At 34.1% G+C, this 19,938-nt stretch overlaps 1 protein-coding gene across 9 annotated transcripts in view; it reads left to right on the top strand.

Annotated features, from left to right (window-relative positions):
- The window catches only part of rttn (rotatin), a 132,671-nt gene that overhangs the window by 40,826 nt on the left and 71,907 nt on the right, over nt 1-19,938 (top strand). For all 9 annotated transcript variants that reach the window (XR_012399357.1, XR_012399359.1, XR_012399358.1 and 6 more), the window contains exons 15-24: nt 1,964-2,089; nt 2,371-2,487; nt 2,935-3,074; nt 6,763-6,934; nt 7,043-7,142; nt 10,809-10,897; nt 14,285-14,402; nt 16,104-16,200; nt 17,323-17,388; nt 17,538-17,729. Coding sequence is in view for 6 of the 9 variants with exons in the window: in XM_068217176.2 (XP_068073277.1) it covers nt 1,964-2,089; nt 2,371-2,487; nt 2,935-3,074; nt 6,763-6,934; nt 7,043-7,142; nt 10,809-10,897; nt 14,285-14,402; nt 16,104-16,200; nt 17,323-17,388; nt 17,538-17,729 (1,217 nt within the window). In the remaining 3 variants the exon portion in view is untranslated. The remainder of the gene's footprint in view (nt 1-1,963; nt 2,090-2,370; nt 2,488-2,934; nt 3,075-6,762; nt 6,935-7,042; nt 7,143-10,808; nt 10,898-14,284; nt 14,403-16,103; nt 16,201-17,322; nt 17,389-17,537; nt 17,730-19,938) is intronic.

Raw genomic sequence — 19,938 nt, 5'->3', positions numbered from 1 at the left:
TTATTTACAGTTAAGAATTATTACCCACCTTTATATATATATATATATATATATATATATATATATATATATATATATATATATATATATATATATATATATATATATATATATATATATATTTTTTTTTTTTTTATATTTCCCAAATGATGTTTAACAGAGCAAGGAAATTTTCACAATATGCCTGATAATATTTTTTTTCTACTGAAGAAAGTCTTATTTGTTTTATTTCGGATAGAATAAAAGCTGTTTTTTATAAAAAAAAAATAAAAAATAATAATTTTAAGGTCAAAATTATTAACCCTTTAAGCTATATATATATATTTTTTTTGATAGTCTACAGAACAAACCATCATTATACAATAACTTGCTTAATTACCCTAACCGTTCTAGTTACCCTTTAACCTAGTTAAACCTTTATTGTCACTTTAAGTTGTATAGAATTGTCTTGCAAAATATGTATTAAAATATAATTTACTGTCATCATGGCAAAGCTAAAATAAATCAGTTATTAGAAATGAGTTATTAAAACTATTATGTTTAGAAATGTGTTAAAAAATTCTTCTTTACGTTAAACAGGAATTAGGAAAAAAAAATAAACAGAGGGGCTAATAATTCAGGGGGGCTAATAATTCTGACTTCAACTGTCTATAGGACATTGATTACACAATGGCAATTCAAAGTACTTTACATAAACGGGAACAAAAGAAACAAGTTTAAAAAAATAAAAATGACAAAGAATAAAATGATTAAATACAGAACAAAATGTGTTAAATGTATTCTGCAGATCTTCATCTGCATTGCACCTTTGACATTTTGAAGATATGTTATAATCACCGATATTTAGATAAAAATTGTAGTCACGATTATTTCAAGTCAAGTTAATCTTTATTGTCATTCTGTGACGTGTCCATGGGAATAATAAGAAGTACAATTGATTTATGACATTGAAAATATTAATAATACCAAAAATAGTACCAAATGAACTCATTTATATAATCATATGACAATGAAGACTAAAGTACAACCCTGGTTTGCTTTGCCAAGATAAATTTAAAAAAATATATATATTTATTTTTAGAAGTTATTTACAATGTTCACGATAAATTTTTCATAATACCACTGTTTTGCTGAATTTATGATCAAATAAAGGTACAGTTAAAGTCAGAAATATTAGCCCCCCTTTGATTATTATAATTTTTTTTTTCATATTTCCGAAATGATGTTTAACAGAGCAAGGACATTTTTACAGTATGTCTGATAATGTTTTTTGTCTTCTGGAGAAAGTCTTATTTGTTTTATTTCGGCTAGAATAAAAAATAATAATAATAAGGACAAAATTATTAGCCCCTTTAAGCTCATTTTTTTCCCGATAGTCTACAGAACAAACCATCGCTATTAAATATTATACCTTATTGCCCTAACCTTCCTAGTTAACCTAATTACCCCAGTTAAGCCTTTAAATGTCACTTTAAGGCTGTATAGAAGTGTCTTGTAAAATATTATATACTGTCATCATGGCAAAGATAAAATAAATCAGTTATTAGCAATGAGTTATTAAAACTATTATGATTAGAAATGTGTGGAAAAAATCTTCTCTCTGTTAAACAGAAATTAGGGGAAAATAGTGGTGCTTATACTCTGACTTCAACTGTAATCTTTTTTGTTTTTTCAAAATCTAACTCAATTCAGTTTACTGTGTTTAACCACCTTTTGGACTAGTTGGCATGCTTGACCACCCGATGACCTGCTATTACCAGCAAACAATATAGCATCTTGTTCAAGCGTTATGTCTTTTGCTGCACAAAATCCTGTTATCCTTTATAATAGCTGCATGTGCTATAAAATAAATTGCTACAACATTTCCCTGCGATTCTATTACACCCCACACAGATTGTTGGCGACCCATGAACTCCGCAGACAGTAATATCCCCAGCATAACTTCCTTCTCTCACCCCCACAGGAGTGTTTGGGAGTTCAGAACGTGGCCAAACCTGCCTCATCCATCTGCGCCGGAGTGCATTTCTTGCTTCACTCCCGTGTCCTGTATGAGATCAGTGTGTTTGGCCTTCAAGACCAAGCAACAGAGGTGAATTATTCATCTTGCTGTTTCCAGCTAGACCCCAAGTAATGCACAAAGAAGAAATATTCTGATATGGCAACACACAGCTCACTAATAAATAATGCAAGCACGCTCCTTGTTTATTGGGTTTGCTGAGGTCACACTAAACTAATGATTGACATTGGGAAATGCCCTCGGTTGATGCGACATTGTTGGTGGCATGTTTTTGGGGTGGATTTGGATGAGGTGTAGCTTGTTGTAAGTGCAGTATGATAGTGCCATCAACTAACTTTATGTGTGATCCAAAGGTGAGTGCCGCTGCCAAGGATATTCTGCTTTATCTGCTGAAGGGACGATTGATGATGACAGCTGCAAGTTGGAGGAGATTTAATGAGGCACTTTACCCGGTCATTCCTATATTACAGGTGCAAACACTCTTTCTTTTCCTCCACTTCTGCCTTCACGCACATACCACAAACGCACAGCTGCAATATAACCGTCAAACTGGGCTGAAAAAAAATAATTTCCAATGTAATATTAACGTGTTTGCGAGACGCCCGAGGCAGGGTGGTAATATTCACGTTACACCGCATTCTATTTTAAACAAGGTTATTTTGTACTTTTCAACTAGCGAATCTGTGCTTCATTTTTTGAGGGTGGGGTTGGGGCGACATTGAATATTCATAAATCTTGTCAAGGCCATCGCATTTGATTCATTTTTAGCTGAAGCCTCTCGGTAATTGGTTTGTGCTGCCAATAAAGCGGTGATGGTGTGGTCTCTTGGAATTGTGTGTGTTTGTTTATTGTTTTTTCAAGCTTTATTTACGTTGAAAGTCTATTGTTTAAAGGATTGCTGCATTTATGTTTATTAGAGCTACGCAGGCACTGAAGACGCCCTGGGAAACTGTATCCTGCTGCTAAGTGAAGCATCTGCTGAGAAAGGAGATGAGATGCGTTCCCCGACTGCTAGGCTACGGGCAGCCCTCCGGCTTCTGTTCACCAAACAGCACACGTAAGTTTAATGTACATGTCCATATGGATTCTGGCTGTAATTACCAAAAGATTAAAATGCTGTATTCATTTACTCACTCATTTCATTTACATATGTTGAGCATAAAAGGAGATAGTTTGAAGAATATGAACACTGGTCTTTTCCAGCTCAAATAGTAGTCTATATAATTATCTATTATAAACTACACTCACCGGCCACTTTATTAGGTACACCTTACTAGCACTGGGTCGGACTCCCCTTTTTTGCCTTCACAACTGCCTCAATCCTTTGTGCCATAGATTCAATAAGGTACTTGAAATATAATATAGAATATAATATATAATATAGGTCAATGCAGAGCAAAAATTAAGAGAGATGTACTTTTTACTTCTTACCTAATACAATTTGGACAGTGTGTCTTAACTGTGGTTAATGTAATGTTACAGTATGTGACATTCTTTTAAAGCTTGTTTACCGATGTCTTCCTGTTCTTCAAATACCATTAGACGATTACATGTTGAGCAGTAATTATGTAATTTCCTAGTTAAAATCAAACAAAAGTTTTTTTTTTTTTTTTGAAAAATTACACCAAAGTTTGAACAAAGTAATGAACTGATTTTCTTTTTTTGCATTGTTCTCTGACTTCCATTTGTAATATTATGAGGATTTATACATATTACACAATTTACTTTTATCTGTCCTGTTTTGACCCTCTTAATTGGATGTTTTCACAGCTAGTGTTTTTTCCCATACTGATAAGCTTCCGGTGAACGCTTAATGTGAATTTGATACGGGTAATTTAAAAGCATTGTAATATAATTAAAATATAATCAGTTAAATATACTTCAGCATTCATTTAGTTGTTCAAGTATAAAACAGGATGAAAAGCCGTTTACACACACACCTGCCTGTCAGGATTATCAGGTAGAAACTCCATTTAATATACTGTTTAATATAACTTTAATATATATTAAAGTTATATTAAACTGTTTAATATAACTATTTTATCATATTGTTTAATATAACTTTAATATATATTTATTTAATAAACATTAATAAATGTTAATTTTTATTAAGACATGGTACAATTTTTTTATTTATTTATTGCAGTGCTTTTTGTACATACTGAGACCCATTTTATAACGTTAAGACAGGGAAAATCTTGATTTTTTTAAAGAAAACGCATCCTAAACGCACCGATTTTGTAATGGCATACAGTTCAGAGCGCTTGACCCAGGTTACTTCAAAATTAAAACTCCTTCCGAATACTTCTGTATGTGCCCTATAGGAACACAAGTGCCATTTTTACACTCGAGGCATGACACTGTAATAAATAGTGGTTTGCAACAATAAACCATGGTTGACTCAAGCTCAAACAAAGCTTGTTATCTTCTTGGGACAAATCTGCTCTACGTGTTCCATTGTTGTTTACAGGGCTGTGAGTACAGGACCACGCACATGCCCTGTCTAAAACATGTGGAAACATTGCGTCACTTCATTTCTGTATGCATATATATATATATATATATATATATATATATATATATATATATATATATATATATATATATATATATATATATAAATATATATTTATATGTGTGTGTGTGTGTGTGTGTGTATATATGTTAGCGCTGTCAAAATTAACGCGTTAATGCATGCAATTAATTTGAAATAATTAACGCGTTTAAAAAAATTAACGCAATTAACGCAGTTTTTTTTTTTTTTTTCTGTTGTGGCGAGGGCAGACGCCCGCAAGTTTCCCGCTGTTTCGACGTACTTTTTGGGCTGGGCTGATCATCTGCTTATGATCTGATCGGCCCATAAAACACTCAGCAGACTGTCATGTCTTTCTGCCTCAGTGATTGACGGTGCTGTGAGCTGTCTGTCATGCTCTGAAAGTAAGATGTTTCTTTTCCAGACAGAGCCGGGTGACATAATCCGCAGCCCATTGGTTCTTTTCTTTATTGACGTTGGGCTGACCCAATCACAATCTTCCATGTTGGGCTCTGTGTAACGTAGTTGTGTATTTGTCAAAATAGCCGAGAGTCTCGCCTGTTTCTTACGCGCGGGTTCGCGGCTTTGCATCTGAACTCTGCAGCGGGGCACAGATCAATATCTAGTTACCTATCTGTCCATATACATATACTTTTTTAAACTTTTAATCTGCACCACGGCCGCGGCAACTTCCTCCTATAAAGCTGTTCACTTAACCTGCAAGTCTTTATATTACAAATGATAGAGAATGTCTGCTTCTCACGCTCTATGAGGGGTGTCATTCATGTATTTTAACATGTATATATATCAACATATATCAACATTAACTGTGTGCGTCAGCAGGCAGTTTTTGTTATGCTCATTATTTTCTAGGCCCCCTCAAAACACACAGGCACCCACATTTCCAGTGTGGATTATAATTTTATTTTAATGATAAATAAATAAAAAAAATGTAGTTTTTTAATTTGTCAACTCTCGTTATTTCCTATATATGGCTTTTGTGCTTTTATAGAATAGGAGTTGGTAAACATATTCAAGGGCATGCACAGATTTTCAATACTTTATTATTATTATTATTATTATAATTTTCCATATCTGCAATGCCTGTATTTTGGCATTTTTTTGCAGTCCACTTAGAATCCAATGTGGAAATCAATGTTTTCTTTATTGTCATTGATTGTTTTGAAATTCAAATGGCATTAACATGCCTGTGTTTTAATTTCTGTAATAAATATGGCTGTCAAGCCAGGATCTTGATGGTTTATTGTGGGTATGTTGTTTACATGAAGAAATCTGTTACAAGTAATCAAAAATTCTTATAATGAATTATATCTTGAATTTAAATAGTATTTGTCTTGCGTTTACATTAATTTTACACTCGAATAGCCAAAATTACAAGTTTCAGTCTTTTAAATGCGATTAATCGCGATAATTTATTTTTTAGAAGTGCGATTAATTAGTTAATTTTTTTTAATCGATTGACAGCATATATATATATATATATATATATATATATATATATATATATATATATATATATGTATATATATATATATATATATATATATATATATATATATATATATATATATATATATATATGTATATATATATATATATATATATATACATATATATATATATATATATATATATATATATATATATATATATATATGTATTTTTTATTTATTTATTTATTTTTTGATCAATTGATCTTTGATGGCTTATACACCATTCTCCTTTGAGTGACTATGATGTCGGTATCTTCATGGCATATATAATGCCTACCAAGTGGGTACTGTTGGCAGAGGAAACGCAATCCTGATCAGGGTAACCTGTATTGAAATGTACCTGTATTGAACTATGCCTTGTTCATAAATGAGTTTGCTGTAAAATTAAAGTTGCCATTAAACGGTTCTCCTTCGTGATGTACTTGAATCAGGCCTGAAATCTGACAAATTAAAATAAATGTAGGGCGGTGCATAATTTCATCTTTTGGGAATTGATTGGATCTTGAAAGGCAAATCACTAATTAAACATTCAACTAATTCATCTTTTTCACCAAGCTTAAATAAAGAAGAGATTGAAAATAATGCTGGTCAAATGTGAAGCATTCACTTTCCATGAATGGAGAAGATCAGTTTTGACTTTGAACTTAACAACAACTTCTGTAAGATTGTAATACTGCTGCTCTGATTATAACTTTAAGCGTGAGGAAAATGGCAGTCCAACATCTGCTTCCACATCTGACCAGCGCAGAGGGGGCCCAAAACTCCAGACCAACCCTGGACAGCTCCACTCTATCATGTTTACCAAATCTCTACAATCTTAATAAAAGTGTGGACATCAAGTTCAGCAGTTCAGACAAGTCATATGTAAAGGTAAAACATTTCTCTCACTCAGCTGCCTTTGATAAACTGCTCTCACGTATTACCTTGAACCAATTAGTTTACGCAAATTCTGATAAACGTTCTGTTGTTTTTAAACAGGTGGAGTCTGTAAATAAGTTGTACAATATTCTCGCATCGGAAACGGTAGATCTTGTTTTACGGAAATCTGCAGCTGAACAGTTGGCTATTGTTCTGCAAGGTGAGTAATTCAGGCTTCCATTCATCAATCTCTGGATCATTGTCTTTAACTAAAATGATTAATAAACAACATGTTCATAAGTTGTAATGAAATCAAATATTTAGATAATCAACTTGTTTCATTTCAGCTAGTTTGCCACAGCAACATTGCAGTTTTTTTTATATACGAAACAAAATAAAAACCAAAACTAAATAAAAATATATATAAAAAACTAAAAATTATCATCTATAAATTACATAAATATGAAACAGAAATTATAATAAAAAAGACACAGTAGTGGACACATGTGGTGGACCAATGACAACAGACTAGGCCCATAGGTCTCAAACTGGATTCCTGGAGGGCCGCAGCTCTGCACAATTTTGCTCCAACTCTAATCAAACACAGCTGATCCAAATAATCAAGGTGTTCAAAACTACTATTCAGTAAGTGTGAGTTGAAGGTGGTTGGAGCTAAACTATGCAGAGCTGCAGCCCTCGAGGAATTAAGTTTGAGACCATTGGACTAGGCCATCTGACCCAGAAAGAAGGAGATTTGAGATGCTAATCTTTAAATGAGCTGGAAAAAAGGTGATGCATCTTTGTAATTTAATGGATTAAAGTTCAAAAACTCTAAAGGTGCTCTATGTAAGTGTTTGACTATTTTAAATCATAAAAATACCATAAAATGTTTGCAGATATTTATGAAACATTCTAAGTAAACATTCTTATTTTTCTGAAAAACAATGCTGAAGTCTGTTATTTTTTTTTATTCAATTCATCTTGATTTGTTATTACACTTTTACAATGTAGATTGTGTCAAAGGAGCTTCACATAGAAAATTATAGTAAACTGAAACAGTGTCAGTTGAGAGTTTAAGTTAAGTTTAGTTCAGTTCAGGTCAGTGTAGTTTATTCTTCTTCTGAGAGTTCAAACACTGAAGAGCAAATCCATCGATGCGCATCTCTACAAGTCCCGAACTATGCAAGCCAGTGGTGACAGCGGCGAGGAAAAAAACTTCACAAATTGGCGAAAGTAAAGGATAAAAACCTCTAGAGAAACCAGGCTCAGTTAGGCACGACCAATGGCCAATGGCCATTTCTCCTATGGCCAAATGTCTTGTGCAGAGCTGCAGTCTAGGCGCAGGAGGCTGGAGAACGCTGGATGTCAGTGAAGACTCGGCTGTCCGTGAAGTGTCATTGGAATCAGATGCATGCTCTCTACTCCTTCATGAACACCACAGCAGCTGCTCAGGATACGGCCTGGTCTGGATTTGTGGGTCTTGGATTGCATCAGTGGCACTGCATAATCTCTGGGGGCCTTGGGATGAGTATCCCCAGGTGGAAATAGAGAATAAAGAAAATAATTATTTTGCTTTGAAATGGTGTTTCGTGTCTGTGGTCTGTAACTCCGCCCACTGCAGGTTTACCCAATTATATTTCGGCAACACAGGGTAAAGGCTGTCTCAATAAATGCCAGTGCAGACGAAATTGTGACCTCCGTATGACAGTAGAAGCCTCCGAATGAGAAGCTGATTCAGAGTTTAAAAAATCCACAAGGTATTTTTTATTTATTTTGCAATTTAAATATTAAGCCGGCAGCTTGCTCTCTGCAACTTTCACATGATTGCCCACTGAAGCTAAGCCGGGCTGCGTCCGGTTAGTACCTGGATGGTAAACCACATGGGAAAGCTAAGTTGCTGCAGGAAGTGGTGTTAGTGAGGCCAGCAGGGGCGCTTAACCTGCGGTCTTAGTGGGATCTAACATCCCAGTATATTGATTAGGTCTCTACTCTTCAGTGAGCTCCGTCTTTCGGATGAGATGTTAAACTGAGTTGGTTGTTACAAATCCCAGGATGTCCTTCGAAAAAGAGTAGGTTTTTAACCCCGCCATCCTTCTGACCATCATGGCCTCCTCTCCTCCAATCAGCTGGTGTGTGGTATGCAGTTTGACACAGTATGTCATCCAGGTGGATGCTGCACACTGGTGGTGGATAAAGAGATTCCCCTCAAAAATGTGTAAAGCGCTTTGAGTGTCCAGAAAACCGCTATATAAATGTAAGGAATTTTAATTATTATATTACAAATGTAAGCACCAGCTGAGCAGCCTACACTATAAGGTGCAATCTTCAGGCATGGTCGTGATCTGTTTGTGTCATCAATCTGGCAACCTGATAGTCATTTTGTTGGAGGAGAAAAAAAAAAAAATTCAGCATTTTGAATTTAGACCTCAATAGCTAGTTCAATCATACTGCACCTTTAAATAGCATAATAAGGACACTTTAAAAAAAAAACTGTTATAGCACGTAAATAGTAAATTAATGATTAAAAAAACTAAATGGTGCATTTATTCATTTAACCCACACCGTCTGTGGGGTCTTAAAGAGTCTTAAAATTAATTTTTTTTAAAACAAAATTTTGGGCCTTAAAGTCTTAATTCACTGAAATATTGTCTTGCAGGTATTAAATAATTGTAAAAAGGTCTTAATTTTCCTTTATTTATGTAAAGCTACCCAATCAATCCAACACATATCCAATCACCAACATTACATCTCAATAAAACCTCAACAAAACTATTTATAACTAATATCATAGCAGTCTGTTGTGCATACATTTAGTTTATTAAAGTTTTAAAGATTTTTTTTTTCATGTGTACAGCTAGCGTCTGCTTGATTTAACATATTATTTAAAATATATGACCAAAAAATTACTAATTAGAATTTGTTACTTGATGGGGCAAGTAATTTTTTTTCTGCTGGGCCATTAAGAAAATTCTTAGCGTTTTGCCCTATATAAGTCTGAAATTTTGTTCTTAATGGTCTTAAAAAGTCTTAAATTTGACTTGATGAAACCTGCAGGAAACCCTGTCAGCCAAATGAGCATTATTTAGTATGGAAATACACTATACTTTATTTGACACAAATGAAAATATGAGGCTGTGATGTGTAGATGTACTACACAGCTTTTAGTAGGAATGCTCAGATCAGGATTTTTGAAGCCGATACCGAGTACTAATTCTTCGTCATGGTGATCAGCTGATCCTGAGTACCGATTTTTATGCGTTAAGCTTTATATAACTTTAAAACTGCATAAAGTATGATACTTAAGTGGAAATCTTTCCTTTTCTAAAGGGATACATTAAGGATGTTGCATATAATCCCTTAAACAAGTCTCTTGTAATTGTTTAGTGTAGACACGTCACTGTCAGAAGCAGCTTTACAGAAAACAATGAACAAAATGGCTCAGTGAAGAAAAGGTTTGGAGTGCATATTTGATGCATAAGAAGTTGAAATGCATCTTCCTTTGCTTGTAAACCCATAAACAAACACTTGCAATCAGTTCAAGTGATCGACTATATTAGTGAGGACCGATTGAGTCATAAAATATGGTTATCGGCTGATACCAATCTTTGGCCGATCGATCGGAGCATCCCTAGCTTTCAGTATCTTCCCCACTCTGTCCTTTATTTGATGTCATATTGACTGAAGGTCAATGAGTGGATGGCAACCATTTCAATCATATTATACAAATTGTCCACTCTCAAAGATTTTCATTTCCATCGAAACAACCAAGTTTTAAGTGTTGTGAAGAAAACTTTTAATCTTTCCTACATAAATTGACCAAGCAGGTAACATATTTCAACATGAAACAAAGCCTGTCTTGATTTATTTTTCATTATGTTCTTTATAGATTCATCAATGCACGCGGTGCTGAAGGCCTTGGGTTTATCAGACAAGCTCACGTCTTTCATCACAGAGTGTGTCAACAGCAATGTGCCGGTAAACCTCGCATTCTCTTTTGTCTCATGATCCTTTTATATAATGAATGAATTTAGGAAACCTGTGCCTGAGTGCGAAGCTTGAGTTAATGGTGTCAGTCAAGTGTAAGTCATTCTTAATTTGCATCTATTGCGTGATCTGTGCATCCCTAGGCTGAGAGCTGCCAGCTTTGTTGAGTATTCCGGCCCGCTAATGTGGCTAATTAGAGAGAATTATGCACCGAAATGTCTGGCAATTACGCCATGAGCAGAATTCGATACGTCGCCTCCATTTGCCATGCCTAGTTAGCGCTGTTACCGTCATTTATGACATTGTTTTGCAATAAGCAAAACAATACAATAAGCAAAACAATAAGCAGTGCAGTAGCTTATTGCAGATGTGTGGTTTTCCCCAGGGTTAACAGTGTCAAAGTTTTCTTGGTGGATACCACAACTTCTTTAATTATCTCACAGTAATTATTCAGTGCTTCTCAGAGGCCAAGACCTTATCAACTGTTTTTTGTTTTATGCGAACAATCTATTGACTTTTAAATTTTTACAGGATTTTATACATAACCAAGTCCCAATTTAAAAGACCAGTTAAATGCAACCCATTGTCTTTTGTGGCTTTTCACAATAAGCCATAATGACAATGTGAAAAAAAAAGATTTTATTTAAACTTTTGCAAATTTATTAATAATAAAAAACTGAAAAATCACATGTACAGAAATATTGACAGCCTTTGCCGTGAAGCTCTAAATTGAGCTCAGTTACATTCTGTTTCCACTGATAATTCTTGAGATGTTTCTGCAGCTTAATTGGAGTTCACCTGTGGTAAATTCAGTTGATTGTACTTGATTTGAAAGGGCATACACCTGTCTATATAAGGTCCCAGGGTTGACCGTGTATGTCAAAGCACATACCAAGCATGAAGACCATGGAATTGTCTGTAGACCTCTAAGACAGATTGTCTCGAGGCACAAGGCTGGAGAAGGTTACAGAAAAATTTCTGCTGCTCTGAAAGTTCCAATGAGCACAGTGGCCTCCATCTTCCTTAAGTGAAAGATGTTTGGAACCACCAGGACTCTTCCTAGAGCTGACCGGCCATCTAAGCTGAGTGAACGGGGGAGAAGGGCCTTAGTCAGGCAGGTGATCATTAACACGATCATCACTCTGTCTGAGCTCCAGCATTCTTCCGTGGAGAGAGGAGAACCTTACAGAAGGACAACCATCTGTGCAGCAATCCACCAATCAGGCCTGTATGGTTGAGTGGCCAGACGGAAGCCACTCCCTACCTAAAATTTTCCAAAGGGCATCTGAAGGACTCTCAGACCGTAAGAAACAAAATTCACTGGTCTGATGAGACTAAAATTGAACTCTTTGGAGTGAATGCACCGATCATCACCAGGCTAATACCATCCCTACAATAAAGCATGGTGGTGGCAGTGTCATGCTGTGGGGATGTTTTTTAGCTGCAAAAACTGGAAGACTAGTCAGGATAGAGGGAAAGATGAATGCAGCAATGTACAGAGACATCCTGAATGAAAACCTGCTTCAGACTGCTTTTGACCTAAGACTGGGGCGACAGTTCATCTTTCAGCAGGGCAAAGACCCAAAGCACACTGCCAAAATATCAATAGAATGGCTTCACAATAACTCATTGAGTTTCCTTGAGCGGCCCTGCCAGAGCCCAGACCTAAATCCTATTAAAAATTTCTGGAGAGATCTAAAAATGGCTGTACACTTTTGCTTCCCATCCAAACTGATAGAGTTTGAGGGGTACTGCAAAAAGAGGAATGAGCAAAAATTCCTAAAGACAAGCGTGTGGCATCATATTCAAAAGGATTTGAGGCTGTAATTGCTGCCAAAGGTGCATCAATAATGTATTGAGCAAAGGCTGTGAATATTTTTTTTTTCAGGTTTTTTTATTTTTAATAAAATTGCAACAATTTCAAAAATCTTCTTTTCACTTTGTCATTATGGGGTATTGTGTGTATTATGTTGAGGAAATAAATTAATTGAATCCATGTTGGAATAAGGATGCAACATAAAAAATGTGGAAAAAGTGAAGCGCTAGAAATATTTTCTGGATGCACTGTATGTTCTTATGACACGTATGACCAAGCAGTGTTACACATTCCAGTGTAAACTTTAAAAGATGCATGCATTCAGTTTTTTGAGACTCATTTATTTGTGGAAATAAATTAGATACAAATCAGATGTGCCAATAAGATCATAAAAAACAGGTGGATCAGATTTTCTGAGGCTTTCTGTGCGTCAATAAAACAATTTGACAACAATTTAGTACAACTCTACAGTTAAATGATATCATATTATTTTTAGGAGGAAGAAAATACATGCACAATAGTAATAATCCCTAACAATTCCTCTGAATCGTCAAGTATGGAGGACCAGGAGTGCCGGAAATGACCAGGAAATAAAATGAAGAATCAAATGATCAATTTAATAATTGAAGCATTGAAATATGTATAAATAAATCACAATTTAAATGAACAAATAAATCGACATATTTAAATGTGTTTATTTAAATTGTGTTTTTAAATGACATTTAATAAAGTAATAAATCAATGCATTAAAAAAATAACTTTTAAATGTAAAAATAGACAATTTTATAAATGTTTATTTTATTCATGTTTTAAAATGCTGATTAATTAAACAATAAAAATGTATATTTATAGATCATTTAAAATGCATTCAAATGCATGATTGTTAAAAAAAAATTATGTTCAGATCAGTTCTTTGATGCTGTACCGTTATACGCACTTTATAGGTGACCAAAAAACGTTGGCTAGAATGACCGGGTGCTTTTGACTTGGATTGCCTGACCTCAGTAACGTCACCCCTCACTTGTAAAACTTTTCTAAACAGACAGTGATAATCCAGATGAGAATTTTTAATTTTTAAGCTAATAGATCCTTGACATTTGAGCCGCTTTGCTGATCTTTAAACTCCTGCTAAAATGAGCTATGGTTTTGTCTCTGTCCAATGACAGCGCACATTTCATATACAAGCAAGAGAGAGTTTAGCTCGACTTGAGGCAAAAGTTGATTGGTTGCTCCCACGTGTGGACTGTCCAATGGAATTTTTAAACTCAGTTTATTTTCAACTCGAGAAAAGCATGCAGCAAACAGAAAAAAACAAGTGCCAAATAGAGAGAGAAAAGCATTAGTCAAATGCCTTTTTAAAAAGCTATTTAAATTCATTTTTAGTCATGTCATTTTTTTATGTAGTTGAAGGCTTGATCATATTTGTAACTTCTTTAATTATGTCACTGTATTTTATTCAGTGCTTTTTAGAAACCTAGACCTTCTCAACTCATGCTTTGGGAGGAATCTGTTGACACAGGTTTTGTATTCAGATTTTTCTTTTAATTCATTGTGTACTATAGAGCATGGATTGCTTGTTGGAGTCCAGTGCATGCATGCTGAGGAAGCTGGTTTTTGCAGACCCCTCTCTGCGTCACAGTCTGGCTCAACAGACAACTTTTCTCATCACGCTGCTCAGAGGTATGGCCTGCAAAACATCCCTATTCAACTTTGCGCAGGTATATTAGTCCATTTTATTTCCAGCTTTTGTAGCTGTTGAGTTTCCTATTATTTTTCATGTTTAGCACAATAATTGTTATGGGCCTCCTTGTTCATGGTGCCAATTTCAGGGTCATTCAATCTATCAAAATCTGTATCAGCGATTTCATAGATCATTGTGATTGCACATAAACTCCTGTCAATGATTGATTGCCATTTTAAAAAGTTTTTTTGAAAGAAGTCTTCTATGCTCACTTTAATTTAATTTAATTTAATTTAATTTTATTTAATTTAATTTTATTTTATTTTATTTTATTTTATTTTATTTATTTTATTTTATTTAGTTTTATTTAGTTTTAGTTTTATTTTTATTTTGTTTGTCTATTTATTTTTAAATAATTTATATTTAATTTAATTTAATTAAAATTTAATTTTATTTGTCTTGATTTTCAATTTAATGCATGCCTGGTCAATAGAAGGTTTAAAATATTACTTAGCTTAAACTTTAGAGCTGTAATGTTTTTTTTTTTACATTTTTTTTTTTTTTTTTTATGTAGTGACAGCATTTACAGCTTTAAAACAAAAGTTTTACTCTGATTTTCTGCCTTTTTAATGATTATTATTTTGTTTTAAATTTGTCAAACCCATTAAAAACCTTCTTGAAATGTATCTGTAGTCATTTTCACCCTACAACAAAAAAAGCGACACCAAATACCAAACCAATAATTAGCAAATATCATTGTCTTCATGTCTTTAGGCGAACATGTATTTTGTTTTCGATGTTAAAAAAAACCCTACAATTATTTTCATAAACAGAGCCAAATAATACAATACACTAAAAATAGGTTTTAATTTATACATTTCTGAAAGAAGCATATGCTTAGTGGCATCAAATATTAGTCGAAATGTCCTTACTTTGCCTTAAAATCATTATAAATTTGGAAAATGTATTAAAGTCATGTTTTTTTCTTTTCATATATTTGTGAAAGCTTCATTGCTTTATATTCAAGGCCTTCAATCTTTAACTAAATTAGTTCAGACCGTCTGCTGAACAAACTTTGCAAATATGATTAATTGGATGTTTTCAGTGCATACAAACAAGTTAATTAAATTGGTCAAATGTCGAAACAAATCCTTGCCCTTAGGTCATGTGCAAAGTTTGAAATCAACACCACATATACTGTTCCATAGTTATAAGCAATCATTGAAGTCATGGCAGCAAATATTTGTGCATCTACATGGCACACCGTGTTTATGGTGTTTGCTATGGCCATTTAATAGCTGCTTGCCGTCACATTTAATTCTTTTCTACATTCAGTTCACCAGAACACTGCACAAATGGCAAATGCAAATTGTATACATGTCCAGACAGTTGTCCAAGTATTTCCAGAGAAAAGCTCCCCAGTAAACGGTTTATGAATGTTTGTGATTGTCTAGAGTATGATGGTGTAACATTTGTTTTTCTTGCTCAAGCCCTTTTGGTTTTGTCTTACTCTCACATCTATTATGTACGGGTTGTGTTGTTTTCCCTGACGCAGTTTTGTTTTCATGTTTTATTCCACCTCCAGTCTCAGCTAGGCAATTTTAATGTTTGTAAACCTTATACAATTCATGCTATTGAACTTTTATACTATAATTGATTGTTCTGCAGGTCATTTGACTTATTTTGTTGCCTGTTTTTAGCTTCTCTGATCATAAAGGAGAACCAGGGTGATGTGAGCGAGGCGGCTGCGTTGATGTGCATTCTGCTGTTTGATGAAATCGCACGAATGGATGTTTGGTATATTACTTTTTTACATTTTTTTGTATGATCTCATACTTTGTTGATGTGTGATAATATCTTCAGCCATGCCAGTTTACAAAACCATGCCAGTCAGACCATGCCAGTTTAGAGAATCCTTTAAAGCCGCCTTTAGCTGTCTTTTACATTGGTAATACATTGTCTGACATAGATTTCAAATAGTTGTAAAGCAACAATCACCCCCTCTGCTTTTTTATCACAATAAAACGAATGACTTAAATCATATTAACTAATATAATACATGTATATCCATGCAACAAATTACTGGCTTGTTGATGGGAAAATTGGTATATATATATATATATAAGCAATATCACACGAGTAGCAGTGCGATATGGCTGTATATCAGCACTGGTGGGAGACGTGCGTTGGCACAAGGCAAAATATCGCAGGTCTTATTTTTCAATTTTTTTTGCAGCCCTTTTGCAGCCCTTATTTTTTAGTCAGTGTCACACACCCCTACTATCAAGGCGCTTTTATGGACGGAAGGCTAAAATCAGGGCTTAATTTTTTGTTGGAACAAGCTTGGTCTGGATCTGGCACCTCTGAAATCTGATCCTGCATTTCATTTTACTGATCCCCCTCCTTACATGGACCCCCGCTTTTCACTTTCTTCCATGACTCTTTGTCTTTGTCCGTGACTCCCCAACCCTTTTCGTCCGTGACACCACATCCCCCCCCCCAAACCCCACCTGCCGCTCTTCAATTTTGTCTACGAGCCCCTCTCATCTTCACTTTTGTCGGCGACACTTCTCACTCCTCTGGTAACATGCCAGATCCGTTACCCCAATCTGTTCTGGGACCTTGCAATTTACAAATTAAGCACTGACTAAAATGTATATATATCTTGTCAGTTTGCTCTGGAAGAGGGAATTGTCAACTACAGTATAAACATAACGTTTCTAGAATGTTTTGTTAAAGTCATTATTGATTGCAAATTTATACAATTTATGAATTCATTTAAAATTAATTTACACTAATGTCAAATCCACCAGAGTTACAGACCACTCCTTTCTTTCTTTCATTTTATTAATGGTAAACATGCTATCAGCAAGAACGCTTCGGCTCACGTTCATTTCATTATCTTTGTTCTCTCATCAGGACTGACGAAGCTGGCTCAGACACAGGCCTGTCTTCCTTCTCACTTCCTGCAGCCATTATACGGAGGTAAATTACATCCCTTTACAAGTGCATTAACGGCCATTTAATTTCTCCATAACCTGGCTTTCAGAGTTGTCATTGGTCATTAAAGCAAGGGTTTAACTATTATTTGACAGATTGATTGCAGAACTGTTATATCTGATCTTTTTTCACAGGTACAATTTGCCGTTTCAAGCTCCTTCACATCATGCAGTGAGTCCATACTGTTCAGTTCTTCCTCCATACTCAGATCTCCTGAGTCTGAAGCCCGCCTGGGAAGCTCTGCAGATCACCTGGAACACAGCATGGCATTCTGGGATTGATGGATTGCTAGAGCACCTGAGGGGTTTTAGAAGTGATGTGCCAGAGTAAGTTGGATTCATCCGTTTAGATGTTTGTAAAAGTTCATGTTGGAGAGGACTTTCAGGAAATTTAATTTAATTTGATTTGATGTGATTTGATTTGATTTGATTTGATTTGATTTGATTTAATTTAATTTAATTTAATTTAATTTAATTTAATTTAATTTAATTTAATTTAATTTAATTTAATTTAATTTAATTTAATTTAATTGTTACATTTGGTTACATTCAGTTAAAGTCAGTTACATTCAGTTATATTCAATTATGTCCCGTTTCATCCAATTACATCCACTTACATTCAATTACACCCAATTACAGCCATATACATTTAGTTACATTCAAATACATTACATTCATGTACATTGTCACACCCAATTACATCCAGTTACATCCAATTAAAGCCACTCACATCCAGTTACATTCAATTACATTACATTTAGTTACATTCAATTACATCGTATTGACTTGCATTCAGTTACATTACATTCAATCACATTGTTACACCCAACTACATCTAATTACATTTAATCACATCCAGTTACATCCAGTTTCATACAATTAGATCCGATCACAGCCAATTACATTCAATTACATTACATTCTGTTACATTCAATTACATTACATTGACTTGCCTTCAGTTACATTACCTTTAATTACATTGTTACATCCAATTACACCCCATTACAGTCAGTTACATTCAGTTAGATTCAATTACATTACATTCAGTTACATTCAATTACATTCTTACATGCAGTTACATCCAGTTACATCCAATTACAGCCAGTTACATTCAGTTATATTCAATTAAGTTCAATTACATTACATACAGTTACATTCAATTACAGTATATTCAGCTACATTCAAATACATTACATTCAGTTACACTACATTTAATTACATTGTTACATTCAGTTACATCCAATTACATTCAGTTACAATTAATTACATTCAGTTACATCAAGCTACATCCAGCTGCATCCAGTTACATCCAGTTACATCCAGTTACTTCCAGTTACATCCAATTACATTTCAGTTAGATTCAGTTATATTAAAGTTTTATTAGTTCTAAATGCATTTGTTTCCAAGTGCTTACTTTTTATTGAGCACTTGGAGTTTTGAGCAGTAAATCTGGGTCATCTTAAGAGTTCAGAGGGATTCATCGTTGAGCTGTTTGGAAACTTTTTTTTCAGCAAGCAATTATGTTGTAGGACAAATGGCATTTTAAGACACAGCAGCTGTTGTTTTGTTGCCAAGTTTAAAATGATAACAGACCTGCTGGCAGTAAACCTGTCTTCCTTAAAGGAATAAATGAAATAAATGAAAATTCTGTCATTATTTACAGTTGTTCCGAACCTCTATGCTGTTATGTATCTTGTGTATTTATGTAACTTTTTTGAAAAACAGTTCATAGTGACCATCTGTGTCAACTTCTTAAATTGTCCATATGATTTGTGCACAATTTTTCTCCCTTCATTAAAATTCATTTAAACTCAGAAACTTCAAATTTGTTCATCCTATAAAGTAATTTTGGGTTTAAAAGACTTGGCATTAAAAGTTAATTTTAGGGCTTTGCTGATTTCCTCATGACCTTTTTAATGCGTCAGATTTTTGGCTGAACAGACTTTCACCGGAGAGACTGAAATCTCTCAAAATTAATTAAAATAAGTCTTCATTTCTACACACATACATCTAATAAGGGATGTAATGAAACATTTGGTACTGGAGAAAATCAGATTCTCCCTAAAAATAACCAACAAATTCCATAAAATCTGGCAACTTGTCATAGATTATTTTTAAGACATAAATTTTACAGAAAATATTTTAATCGAAGCGGATTAGACTAATTTATCCTAAAACTGAAGGTCAGTATTTAGTTTTAAATTTTTATTTATTCTTTTTTCTATTTTATTATTATTATTATTTTTAATTTAAATTTTTATTTATTGTATTTATTATTATTTCACTTTTGTGAGTATTGTTTGTACATTGTATTTTGTATTGTCAATTGTTGTGTATATGTTTGTTGGACCAAATTTGTATGAGAAGCTGCTCGGTGCGTCTTAGCCAGTGTTGACATCAAGGAGGGTTTAAATCAAGTCAACTTTATGATTAAGAGCTATGACGTGCGTTTTGGTGGCAAGAAATTAGAATGTAGAAGTCCACCGCTTGAGAGGAGTCCAGAGAACACAGTCACTGTAAACTTTGGTTCCAACCA

Source organism: Danio rerio, chromosome 24 (assembly GCF_049306965.1).
Source record: "Danio rerio strain Tuebingen ecotype United States chromosome 24, GRCz12tu, whole genome shotgun sequence".
NCBI classification, from domain to species: domain Eukaryota; kingdom Metazoa; phylum Chordata; class Actinopteri; order Cypriniformes; family Danionidae; genus Danio; species Danio rerio.
The sequence above is the reverse complement of the archived record's forward strand: the minus strand, read 5'-3'. Positions and strand labels throughout refer to the sequence as shown.